This window comes from Mycetomoellerius zeteki, unplaced genomic scaffold (assembly GCF_001594055.1).
Source record: "Mycetomoellerius zeteki isolate Tzet28-1 unplaced genomic scaffold, Tzet1.0 scaffold174, whole genome shotgun sequence".
NCBI lineage: Eukaryota > Metazoa > Arthropoda > Insecta > Hymenoptera > Formicidae > Mycetomoellerius > Mycetomoellerius zeteki.
Window position 1 is genome coordinate 1,347,083 of NW_017256696.1, and position 13,830 is coordinate 1,360,912.

The window sequence follows — 13,830 nt, forward strand, 5'->3', positions numbered from 1 at the left end:
TAGCGCAATCTTTTTATCAAGCCAAAATGCCGACAACTTTCCTATTGGCTATTTCGACCGCCATTTTCTATTTAATTGTCTGTAGTCCAATAAGCGCTTAGGCTGGTATTCATAGTCAGATCTTATATGCAAAATCGTCTTGAGTACAGTCTTAAGAAGTCATGAACCAATCAGAAGGTCGTATTAGCGTCTTAAGACATTACTTAAAAGAGTTTGAAATAAGAACAGACTAATGGATACCAGTCATAGTATTTCGTTGATGGTACGAGGGAAATTCGAATTATAAATAAAAAAGAAAAATTTATAACTCAGGCTGTGGTTAAAGTCTCACTACAAATGCTTTGAAGCGCTTGATTGATCAATTAGAAAAAAGAATTTTAAAAATTGATCACTCAAAAAACGCTTTAAAATATTTGCAGCATCTCGTTGACCGTATCCTCAGAATATCCTCAGAATATCCTCAGAAACAAATTATCGTAATAAACTTTATGATCAAGGAAAACTTATAAAATGTAAACTTTAAATTTCAAAATTTTTTTATTTCTCCACGATTAAAATGATGTGAATTGTTTAATTTTTAAAAAAGGACTCTTTAAAAAATCATTGTAAAACAATATCTTAAAAAAGGAATTGAATTTAAAAACATGTTTTTCAAGAACATGTATGTTACATGCACTTTTCAGGATTATATTTGTCAAGTTTTGGACTTCTTGTCTAAACAGATGCATGTATATTAATATTATCGGATAATGTTTTCTATTTTGAAAAAACATATATTTTGTCGTGAAAAAATAAAAAAGTTTTAAGATTTAAAATTTAAATTTAAATTTTCCTTTTGATAAAGTTTTCTGCGATAATTTGTTTCTCAATTATAGATTTTACAAAAAGAATTCATTTCGTAACATTTACTTTAAAACAACATAACTTTAACAAAAAATTAAATATGTTTGTAGAAAAGTGTTTGAAATAGATATGGATTTGCTAGAAAAGGAATGATCTTAAAAATTCATATAAATTTTTACATCAGCCAACTCCTCTTTGAGCAGCGCAATAGATTAAAAAAATTTGTTTTCCTATTTTTCAAAGGTTTCTTTAACTTCCGTCATTTTGTAAAACATTTTTTGTAATTCAATTTTGATTTTCTTGGCAAAAAAAAGTTCAAGCTTTAATTTCAGCTATTGTTCATCTCAATGATTTTTGGCTGAATCACATTGAAAGATGTTAAGAAATTGTGCTAAAATTTGGCTGGGCCGTTTCTTTAGGTATAAAGTGTGTATACATCTAAGATATACATATACATCATATGTATGATAATAGTTTATAATAACTAGAGTATATATCCCACACAGCACCAACCCAGTGAGAAATGGCAATGGAATCGATGTCGAATCGATATCGATTAAATTGCTTGCTGAATCTTTAGGGCGACTGTTACCAACTCCGATTAACTTAATCGACCGATTAGTCCATTGGAATTGGCCAATCATCATCTGTCGTCAAACAAAATGACAAATGCGATTGGTCAATTCCAATGGACTAATCAGCCGATTAAGTTAATCGGCGTTGGTAACAGTCGCCCTTATTCTCGTGATTCAATAATTGTAACGATTATAAAAGCACGAACGTAATAAGAATCGTAAGAGTCGTGTTATATAAGAGAAGCTTAAATCATTCATACGTTTCGTGCAAGTGAATAAAGAATTGAATGTAATATTTTAATTTCGTCGCTCCGTTTCCAATTTACAGATCGCGGTTATCAAATATGTGATATATATATATATACGTCACATGAAGCATTCTGATAACCCGGGATCTGAAGGTGGGGATCATTGAATTTACAGATCTTGTTGAAATTTATCTCATTTATTTGACGTGGAATTCAAGGTTGGTGCTCTATCTGACCGTGACTCACGATGGCGACGTCAAAGAATTTAATTAACTTGTTAGACGATGCCGTGTTCGAGACTCTATCAGGATTATCCCATACTTATCCACAATTAGAACATCATACATCGCACAGAGTTGTACTGTCACCAGATGTATGTATACATATAAAAATACATTTCTATAATGCTATTACTTTATTATAATTAAAGGGTAACAGATACGTTTATAAAGTAATTTTATTCTTCGTCAGTCTTATAAAAATAATAGAAAGTTCTCTCTCTTTTTCTTTCTGTCTTTTTCTCTCTTAATTTTTTATTTCTTTAAAGAAACAAATTTTACATTGTAATATATTTGCTCGTGCAAATTATAAAATTTAATTAAAAGGTTTAAATCACTTAAGGGAGAGTGTCGAAGAAAAGTAAAAATTGCGTATTAAATAATATTTCAAATTTTCCAAGTTTGACGACTAATGTCATTTGATTCGAAAGTTTACATTGTTATCTTAATACCATTAATGTGGATACTCTCATTTAAATTAGTTACATATCACTGGATCAAATAATAGTTTGCACGACTTTGTTATGAATAATATGTTTCTTTAAAATTCTGAATACAATTTATGTATATCTATATATACTTCAGCATAGAGATCGTAAAGGTAAAGTAGCCTTGATTTGCGGTGGCGGTAGTGGACACGAACCATTTGCTGCAGGTAAAAAAACAATATATATATATATATATACACACACACATTGCGTTTTCTTGAATTAAGTTGAAATTTCAATCAATATAAATCTCGTTTGTCTTATTTACGTAAAAATAAATAAAATCTTCTTTTTAAAGTAAAATAAAAATATTGCGAATAATATTTCAATTGTATATAATCTGTATGTTGTTAAATTAGAGATATTTAGATATATATAAATAGTCATTAATAAAAGCTTTCAGAAGGACGAAAACTTCACGTATGAAAATTTTTTGCTATATCTCTTTAGGGTTTGTTGGCAGCGGTATGTTGACAGCTTCCGTAGCAGGATCTATTTTTACAGCGCCGCCATCTATTCATATCACATATGCTATTCAGTGTATTGCAGAAAATAACAAAGGTCTTTTTACTTTACATACTTATTATTAAAAAGTAATCTTTATTAAGTTACACGTACATTAATACCTTCCTTTAGATGGTATTGTGGTCGTGGTACCTAATTATACAGGGGATCGTCTGAATTTTGGAATAGCAATTGAGAAGACTCGGCAAGCGGGCGTTGCGGTAAAACGAAAATCTTCCATTTTTTATCCGCAAAGAATGATATAAATTAAATGTTTTAAAATTAATTATCGATATATTTGAAAATTATGTACAATACCTTAATAAGATCAGGTGGAGGAGGTAATCGTTGATGATGACTGCAGTATTCCCGTAAACGAACAGAGCGTCGCTGGTAAGCGCGGACTGGTGGGCATGCTGTTCGTTATCAAAATTGCGGGTGCATTCGCCGAAAAGGGTTTTCCTCTGTGTGAAGTAACTGAAATTGCACGACACGTTTCACAAAATATCGCGACTTACGGAGTCGGACTATCCGCGTGCGCAATACCAGGTATGAGACAATCAGTCAAAAGACATAAGTTACCGTTACGTTCAAGTCGCGTTATATAGTTACGATAATTATATTTAAATTTAAAAGCTCAGATTATTTATCGTGAGAATGTCAAGAAAATTTAATGTATTTGGTGTACTACGTATATATACATTAAATATTTTGAAGCGAATTCTCTTCAGATGAGTTTTAACAAGTTTTTTTGTCAAGAGGAAAATCAGTTTTATTATACTGCCGCGGTTAAAGAATACGCCGTGTCTGCGATACTTTGCAGCTTATAATTAGAATTATTATTTAGAATAACTCTGCATTGATATGCTCAATCTGACAATGAGAATATTATGTGCAGGTCAAGGTCTCATGTTTGAGCTTGCACAGGATGAGATAGAGTGTGGAATGGGCGTGCACGGAGAAGCAGGATACGAGAGAATTAAACTCAGGACCGCATCTGAACTAGTGATGCTAATGCTAAAGCGCATTTGCGAGGCCTTATCTTTGTCTGCTAATGACTCGGTCGCGGTTATAGTCAACAATTTCGGTGCTTTAAGTCAATTGGAACAAGGAATAATCGTCTATGAGGTTGTAAATCAGCTTCGTGAGTACTTATTTTTTTTTCTTTTTCATACACATATATATGTATATATATAAACATAATATGTGAGTCGCTTACATACAGTATGATAAATCAATCCATTTTTTTCATTCTCAAGAAAAAATTATATAAATTTAAGGGTTTTCCAATCTCTATATCGATTGCTTATTGAATCTACTGACATCTATTAGACTTGTCTATCATAAGATTCTTTTTTTATTAAATAAAAAAATAGTAATGTGATAAGTCCTTGCATGCAAGCAAAAATTGACTAACGATAGATCGTACCGATATTTAGTTCGTTGTATGATAAAAAGAATAAAACTACCTATAGAGAAGAAAAAGCACCCCAAGTCTCTAATCATTTATACATATATAATTATATATATCATCATTTATACATATATAATTATATATATATAATTATTATATATATATAATTATATATATATATAATTATTATATCTCCATATTCTGATTTACGTTTCTTTGCTGACTACATTCTTTGACCTCAAAGAGACCTCTAAGCTTTGCCTTTCCGGCCATGTAAGACATTTCATCGTAAGAAATCGTTTGCATTTATTTTTCAGTTATCCTATCCGGGGACAGATTTCAACTTTTTTTAAATAAAGGTCCATGCATAAAACTATTTATATATTATTTTATTCTGCTTAACAATATATATTATAGGTAAACTGGAATTTAATATTAAAAATGTTTTCAATGTTTGCCATATTTTAAATTATTAGATATCAATAGCACATAAAAATCCAGAAACTGTTCCCGGAACATGAGAGTGTCTGGTAACTAGTCTACTATTAATGACTTTTCTTGTTTTTGTGTGAAATAATTAGCACATCATAAGTAATTTCTTTCTCTGTCAATTCGTCATTTTTAATTTATCATTATACTACATTGCATTTAAGATGGTCTTACTTTGATTTTTCTTAATGCAGAAAAGATAGATATACAGCCTGTTCGCGTCTATTCAGGTGTTTTAATGACATCCTTAAATAGCGTCGGGATACACATAAGTCTGCTAAAATTGACCGAAAACCATGGGGACCTATTCGTCGATTGTCTTGACGAAAAAACTATGGCACCGTGCTGGCCAGGCTGCACATACAGCATTCCTTCGACTTTAACTCCATTAAGCACTCCATTGAAAGATGCGAAGAAAGAAAAAGTGGAGAAGATAGGAATATTGTTAAATGTGAGCGACCAACGCTTGATTAAATTGTGTTTGAAAAACGCTTGTGTCGCTATTATCGAGAAAGAGACGTATCTTAACGGGTTGGATCGTGGTTGCGGAGATGGAGATTGCGGATCGACATTGAAACGATTTGCCAACGGTACGCATATACGAATTACGATGTATATCTTACAAGTGATGTTCAACAAGAGTTTACTAACTCTCCCTCTCTCTCTTTCTTTACATTCTATAGGTATTTTAAGTAATTTGGAAAATTTATCCTTGTCGCATCCAGCGACGTTACTGTTGGAAATAGCGAACATCGCGGAAGAATGTATGGGCGGGACTTCTGGAGCTCTATATTGTTTATTTTTTACGACTGGCGCGAAAATATTGGCGTCATTCGAGCAAGAGAAGGATATGCGAAATGTTTGGTTTTGCGCATTCCGCAGCGGATTGAATTGTTTAGAGAAATACGGAAGAGGGAAAGAGACAGGACTATGGTTTGCACATACACATATATGTACATTATTAAAGTATATATCATTATTAGAGAATAGAAGGTTTTTTTTACAGTATTAATACCTGTGCCATGTTGTTACTTGTTGCAAAAAAATCAATTTCCACTTACTGTGGAATAGACGTATATGGACCTATATTAAAAACGTAAGAGAATTTTCAATTAATATTTTTATCAATCAATATTTTTAGATCGATACAATGTATGCGGCGTATAAGATGTATGAGAAATTGTTAAAGAAGTATCCCAATGATTTTTACGAGAAAATAACAGCAGCAGCATGGGAAGGATGCTATTCTACGAGAAATATGAAACCAAGGTGAATAGATATGAATGCTGTGATAAGACAATCCGTATACTTTAACGTTTAAAGTATAATATTATATATTTGTTGAAAACCCTACAACGTTTTTATGAAACATTTTTCCAATAAATCTATACTTATATAGTACTTTCTGAGATCCAACTGAAGTCCACCGATCCAAATTGATCATTGATCAAATTTAAAAAATTATTAACGACCACCCAAATATATATATACATATGTATGTATGTGTGTGTGTGTGTATGTGTAAAATATATATATATTTTTTAAAAATTAGAGAAATCTAATTTGAAACGATATAAATTTTCATGAAATATTTTTAATTTAGTCACTTTTTCATACTAAACTTTTTGTAATTATTAATGCAGCGATACATTTGTTTACAGAGCGGGACGAGCTAGTTATATAAAACAAGCTCAATATTTGACGGAAATGGATGCTGGAGCTTATGCCGCAGCAATATGGATTACAGTTATTGTACAAACAATTACGCATTTCAAGGAATAACATATTTGTTCTTTCTTTTTTTTCTGACAACTGTATTTTAGGATCACTGTAAACAAAAGATATAAAATTTAATAACAAATAACAAGTTTATTAGAAAAATGGAATAAGGGATTTAATTATATTGACTATTTCTTCTACAAAACATTTAAATAAAAACATAGTTGTGTTTATATATTTATAAATAGAATAAAAGTACACTTCTTAATATACATTCCTGATGAATACATAAATATTTTATAACGTAGGGATATCAAACTTAATATGAAATATAATAACTTAGGTTGCATTATTGTTTGGCAGTATCTTGCCGATTAATCGGAGATTACGATTTCTTTGCACCAATTATCTATCAAATATTGGCAGACTAAGTTTAATGTTTTATTTCATTTTACACGATAAAATAATATAGAATAAATAAATAATATTATTTGTATATGTGTTTCACAAGATTATCCAAAGAGATTGGTCACAAAGTTATTAAATCCATTACTGATAGACGAGAAGATACCGTTGTTGGCGTCGGCCGCGGTATTAACTCCTGATTGAGGTCGATAATGTAACGTATGGTCGCGGTGTGGATAAGGTCTTCCACCGATGTTTCCGTTATATAAAACAGACCCATTTTCCTCATCGTATTGTCTCTGTTTCAAATATAATGAATTTTAATGTATGTTAAGACGTAAGAGTAATTAAAACATATAAAATATCGAATGTGGCAATAGATTTTTTTGTAGGTATCCAATCCTCCTCCCTTTTTTTAAACATAACAAATAAAAAGTATGTATATGTATATATACATATATATATTTAATTAAATTAATGAAAAATAGTTAATAAAAATACACGAATAAAAATGTAGATCTTTTGGCTGATAGCATTACTTACTTTTACCGAGTAAAGGGTAACATTAAGAAGCGTTGGATGTTGTTCGATTACTACAAATTCAACCTCACGAGGTATATACCCGTTCGAAAATACCTGACAAAAATACGATATCAGATTTAACATGGGATGCGTTCCGAGTTGCGCATGAAGCGCGTGATGTATCGTTTTATCCTTCTTTATTATTTGGTGAACAACAAGGACAAATGATGCATCATGCGCTTTATGCGTAACTCGGAACGCACCCATGATATAACGTGGGTATTTAAATATTTAAATAGCACAGTGTCTCTTATTAAGTTCCTTATTTTATCATAATTTTGACATTCTAAAGACAATATAATAAGAGAATGATTGTATCAGACAGATTATTATCATTACATTTCGTAACGTACCTCCAACTTGTAAACACCAGGCAAAAGAATTCTCCAAAATTCACCATATTTCGTTGTTGAGAAACTAACATCTCGTGATTTCACTTTAACGGAAGCCCTTTCGATGGGATTACCATTTTCATCGATAACAAAACCATGAATACCTCTATGAGCCTCCGCCAGAAATTTGATTAAAGACTAAAAAGATAATAAAAGGATAATAAATGTATATTATTTTTATAAAGAAGAATAGAATAACCAATATGATGTGGATTTAACACTATGGGTTTTAAATTCACATGATGGTATTGATAGTTGAGATAAACATCAGAGAAATCTACCCCATGTTGGTGGTAATATTAGTACCAACACAGTGAGAATTGTAGACACCGCATGGGTGTTAAATCCACATGAGAAGTGTCGTTAAATTCACACTGATATTTTTTAGAGTGTATGCAGTAAGATAAAAAATCAGATATCGAACCGAATCTGTTATTCTTTTTTTCTCTCTCTCTCTCTCATTAATTATAAGCTGTATATACGATCTTTATTTTCCATCACTTCACAAAAAGCCACTCACTGCTCGATTTTCCGCCCAGTAATGTGGTAGATCCGCGGCTGGGGGATATTTGCAGCAAGAAAGTTCCAAGGTGATCTCCATACAACCGTTCCACACGTAGTTGAAATCTTGCATTCCACCGGTAAGCGGATACCATTCGGCGCCATTAGTAATTCCACGTTTAAATGCGGGCTGAGACGGAGAACAGGGTAATCCCTGATACATAGATCCATGGTTTCGAGAATACGTCAACGATAAATGTTGAAATACGTCGTCATCCGGCGAGACGCTCGGCGTCGACGTGAAACTCTGAAACACTATTCTCTCTATATCATATTGTTAATGCAGTTTAAACGTTGGACTATAATCCAATGTAGATAGAAAACACGAAGATGATTTGTGTAATCTGCAAGTTGTGTCTCAGTTCCCACTTAACATTCTTTTTAAATCTTTGGCTCTGATTTCTTAATGGAAATGTCGAGGCATTTGTAACTTTATCGCTCTTTTTCTTTTATCTTTCTTTTTTTATTTTTTTTGTTCAGAGCAAAATTGTACAAGGTATGCGTTTCATGCCATGTCTAATTGTGCATTCAAATATTTCATTTTCGAACGTTCACCGATACAGTTAAAAAGCAGTTATTTTCTTAATGTAATTTTCGTAGGAAGCCGTAAACTTTATTATTTATCTTTTTTTTCAACATTACGATCGAAAGTAATCGTACTTCTGAAATGTTTTTTTACGTTTTGCAAGTAAATGATAAAGTAAATAAAGTCGCTTATACTAACAATAAAAGATAATCATATATGCTGCACAATACCTGCACATAGTGGCGCCGATCGACATATTCCTGATGGCATGAAAGTTTACATAATATATCATGATAATTTCAGAGCTGTACGCAGCTATAGTCATAACTGTCTGTAATCTGTCTGTTAATTGCAATTGCTTAATACAAATGGAACAAATTTGAAATCGAGCCAGTCGAAACGCTGGAAGGATTGCATCCAAAAAATAGTAATGCTGTTCTTTCCTTTTCCTGTTTTTGTCTTTGTTCGTTTTTCTTTCAGAATCACATCTCGCAAAGAGGACGATCGTGATTACGACAAAGCGGAGTGTTACGACTCTGTGTGATTCCGTGGCTCGGAGTCGGATCGAGGACGATCGAGCGAGCCACGCTGCCCGCCTTTTAACGATTTTAGCTCCGCGTGCGAAACGGTAACTGAACCAAGGTGATTTAACTTACGCGAATTTGGGGTATTGTCGAAGGGATAACTGGCCACGAGCGCACCACCGTGCAGACTGCCCGAGAGCACGAACTGAATCTTCGAGACCCATTCTTTAACGGCTTCGGTCTCCGGCTGGCTCTTTTTATTGTTTTGCTTAAAATAGTCCGGGAAATTACGGTTTAGGTCAAAGCCGCGCGCGTTATACCTGTATAATCATACATCGAATCGTAAAGATGAGAATTAGTAGCTAATTAATTTGTTTTGCGCAAAGCGATTAAAAGACGGATTATATCGCAAAGCGTATTTAGACGCTTCAAGATATATTTCCTTTAGCAAAAACAGAAGTAGTTAACGATGTATTTGTCAGCGCTCCTGACGATTATTCATTTAAGTATATTCGGTCTATGGCTATTTTATGAAACATTAAGCGCAAACCTTTCAATTTTACGTTTAAATCGAAAGAAAGTCCCTTTGAAAGGAATATCAAAAAAGATTGTCTCAACGTGTTCAACGTTAGACAATTAGGTTTGAACTAAAAATTTCATCGTTGGTTAGCGCAACCTGACCTGATTGGAAAAATAGAAATGGTCAAAAAATAAGTTAAACAAATATAAATCGTTTATATCAATATCTAACCTGCCTTGACCACCGTCACAGCGTCCCTCTTTAGAGACTTCGAAGCCGTCAGGATTCATTGACGGCAAAATATGAATCCTTGTATTGTCCAATAACCATGTTATATATGCGTCTGATCCGTACGATGTCACGAGAAACTAGAAGGAAAAAAAAGAAAAAAAGGGACACTTAAATATTTAATGATTTGTAAGAAACAAATCAGCAAATACCAAATTACATGTAACGTACACGTTAGTTGTAATTTCCCACTCAACAACATAACTATAATTTATATAACACGTGTTATATTACGTGTGTTATATTACAGTTATATTGTTAAGTGGGAAATTACAATTAACATGTACGTTACATGTAACTTGGTGTTTGCTGGGATATGTGCGCGCCATTTATCGAATGCAAATGAATTATTAATATTAATATTATTATTCATTGATTTAATGTCCATCAGTTAATATCGATTGATATTAATTTATAATTACGAATTATTGTCATTTGTAATTATTTGACTAGATAAAATTTCATATCCGAATAAATCTTTTCTTCAAGCGATGTATACGCGATGAGTCAAATTGTAAGAATGTAACATACGCTGCGCATGTGTTATTCATCATTGCGAGTAACATGATGCGGAAATTTCAATGCTTAACATAATTACGTACATGAATAAGATGTAGCATTAATTCGCGTCCCACAGCTTCGTTTCCGTGTATGTTAGCGATATACTTTACATCAGGCTTTCCGATCATGTGCTCGTAAGGTGAGGACGAAACGACCATTACCCATAAATCTCGACCTATGAGTAATGCTTGATTATAACATACATATATATTTACTTCTTCTCTACCTTAATACTGTTAAATATATACTTGAATGTTAAAATGTATAAATGAAACACCAAACGACAACGTAAGCGTCCTCTTTCAAAATACGCTATTTATTGTGATCTCAATTAGCATTGTAAGAAGATAACGTACCTTTCACCGACTTTCCTATTGAATACAGCGCGGTGAGATTTTGAAATCGAAGGGACGTCGCGCGAAGAAAGCGGCTCATCTGTTCGTAATTGTGGTACTTGAACTCGATGTTATACGGTTCCTCATACATTAAGAAACGCGGATGATATAAACGAGGTAAGTCTCCTTTGGTATGGAATTGCATTCCACGAATATTCCCGTAAACGAAGACGAGAAAAAGTAGTACGCGATACATTCTGCAAAAATATCATTAAATATACGAATATCGAGAGATATACTTGTAATTAGAAATTCTTTAAAGTTAAGGATCCGTTTCATTCTCTGTGAACAAAGCCTGAGTAACTAATAATAAGTATATAGTAATCAAAGAGAGAGAGAGAGAGAGAGAGAGAGAGAGAGAGAGAAAGAGAAACAGTGTACAGGGCACAATATAAAAATTTATACAAAAATACTTATAAATACTTTGTGCATATATAAGTTGTACAAAGAGTATGAAATGTATATACTTAATATTTTATATATTTTCAATGAAAGTGTTGTAATCTTCGTGCGTCGAAAATGTGCGAATACAATGTAACGTGAGAAATATAATATTTATTATCTTTCTTTTTTATGTGAGAGCCAATATACAATATTTCAAATTATAATATCAATTCTATATATAGTAATAGCTTATAATAATAGCTTATATAAAATTTAATTATTAGAACCTTGTTATTCCTATAGAAGTTTACATTACCTGATTGCTTAAACGTATCAGCACTGGAGAGATCGTACCGTGGAATCCGTAGAATCCAATCGTAAAATCAACGATCTTCCGCGTTCGTGCGCGCGCAAAACTATCTGCGAAAGCGACACCCGAAGCAGTATACGTGATTGACGAGTTTTTTCGATGCTAGTTTTTTTTCCCGTTACTTCCAGTATGTATCAAGTCGTTTATATATGGATACACGGTGTCGGCGAAGAGGACAAGAACACACACACTTTTTTTCAGTCGTACGTGATCACGTTGGCGCATGGACAGTGGATGAAATGACGGTCGGTTTTGGCGGAAGTCATGAAGAAAGAAACGAAAGAAAAAAGAAGAAAGATAGAAAAAAGCAAGAGAGAGGGAGAGAGAAAGAGAGCAAGAAAGTGAGAGAGAAGGAGAAGAGGTAAACGACTGCAAGACCAGAGATCCTGAAGATCAGTCGCGGTACCAGCGACCAAGAAACGTAGGTAAAATCTCAGTTCGTGAGAGTAACGGCGGAGAGATGTATGATACTATGAACTTACAAAGAGAGAAGGGAACTATACCGTGCACTCACTACCACCATCAGCAAGCAACACTAAACGCCAGTAGCAGTATCAGTAGCAAGAACAATAGCAATAGCAGTTGCAATAGCAGTAGCAATAGCAGTACCAGTACCAGTACCAGTACCAGCACCAGTACCAGCACCAGTACCAGCACCAGCACTCGAGCACCCAAGCACCACCACCGCCGACGCCACCACCACTACTAATGAAACCCACTTCCTCCGTAGCTCTGGTATCTGCTGCTGTCTGCTCGCCGTTGTAGAACAACCTCTGGCACAATGTGTCCCAGCTAGGAGACAGCCCGTTTACTGTCTCATCTCGGCACTACCACACTGCCGACCGGGCACACAATAAGCAACGTCAAGCGTATCGCCGCGAATTGTTATTTCGCGCACATTTAGCGCGGACGCATTTATCGTGATATCTGGAAATCTCCCGCGGACGTGAAATGGAGTTTCGCACGGCAATGTAACGAAATAATAATAGTATGATTCGTAAAAACCATAAGAAACGTTCGATTCTCTACGAATCAGTTAACGCGAATGACAATGCTGATAAAGAGAGGCTCTCGTGAAAGTAGTTCTGCAAAAGTCAATTATGCCTTTCGAGAAATGTTAACGTCAAATTTTTTTCTTACACGTTAAACGGGTATTTGTTATATATTCTATAGATGACGAGAAAACTGTTTGCTAAACGTGCATTAGATTGGTAAGAAAATCGGTGAGACGTGCTAATTAAAAAGATACATCATTTTTCTTCTTGCATTATTTATACAAGTTGCTTTTTTGCTCGGAGGCGTGATCAGTATATGTAACTTCTAATAGCTGTAATTAATAATTCTAGTAATTCTCGAGACTCTTTACACATTGCGAAATAATTTTTAAGCGATCTCACGACGCTTTACACGTAAAGAGAACAAGTACGTATGAAACTCGCGTGCGCGGCTACCGGTTACAGACCACTACTACCGCTGTATTTACCACTACTAACTGATATTACCACTACCAGCAACGGTGTTAATTGAGGTGAAGAGGTTTTCGTTCTTGATGTTTGGCACACGAACCAACCAACCAACCGACCGACCGACTCATCCACCCACTCACCTACCTATCCACGAGCCGCTGTTACAGGCGATTTCGCGTCAGCTTTAGGCGCTATATTTTCGAATATAATGAGCCGCCTGTCTATTCGTGCGCCGAGGGCACCACCACAGAGATGAAGTACAGGTCGATAGAGAGCATTCGTAAGATCACTGACGTCC

At 33.9% G+C, this 13,830-nt stretch overlaps 2 protein-coding genes across 4 annotated transcripts; one reads left to right on the forward strand and one right to left on the reverse strand.

The window, feature by feature from the left end:
* Positions 1-1,665: 1,665 nt before the first annotated feature.
* On the forward strand, positions 1,666-6,717 carry LOC108721493 (triokinase/FMN cyclase). Its single transcript, XM_018446051.1, is given in 12 exon segments — positions 1,666-1,819; positions 1,885-2,039; positions 2,530-2,599; positions 2,883-2,993; positions 3,069-3,157; positions 3,269-3,485; positions 3,835-4,080; positions 5,034-5,429; positions 5,523-5,756; positions 5,759-5,772; positions 5,981-6,108; positions 6,501-6,717. Coding segments are annotated over 11 exon segments (1,752 nt in total). The 5' UTR covers positions 1,666-1,819; positions 1,885-1,913; the 3' UTR covers positions 6,622-6,717.
* Positions 6,718-6,789: 72 nt separating this feature from the next.
* Positions 6,790-13,206, reverse strand: LOC108721474 (carboxypeptidase M). Of its 3 annotated transcripts, XM_018446025.1 has the most exons (10): positions 12,786-13,206; positions 12,013-12,116; positions 11,274-11,509; positions 10,959-11,092; positions 10,300-10,436; positions 9,681-9,868; positions 8,458-8,753; positions 7,899-8,075; positions 7,507-7,599; positions 6,790-7,262 (listed from the first exon to the last, which is right to left on the reverse strand). In XM_018446025.1, exons 3-10 carry the CDS (start codon positions 11,506-11,508, stop codon positions 7,071-7,073), a joined length of 1,452 nt encoding a protein of 483 aa, XP_018301527.1. In that variant the 5' UTR covers position 11,509; positions 12,013-12,116; positions 12,786-13,206; the 3' UTR covers positions 6,790-7,070. The 3 variants fall into 3 exon arrangements, with proteins under 3 accessions (XP_018301527.1, XP_018301525.1, XP_018301526.1); XM_018446023.1 differs by lacking the exons at positions 12,013-12,116; positions 12,786-13,206 and adding an exon at positions 12,549-12,701; XM_018446024.1 differs by lacking the exon at positions 12,786-13,206 and having other exon boundaries at positions 12,013-12,701.
* Between the last annotated feature and the right edge of the window lie 624 nt (positions 13,207-13,830).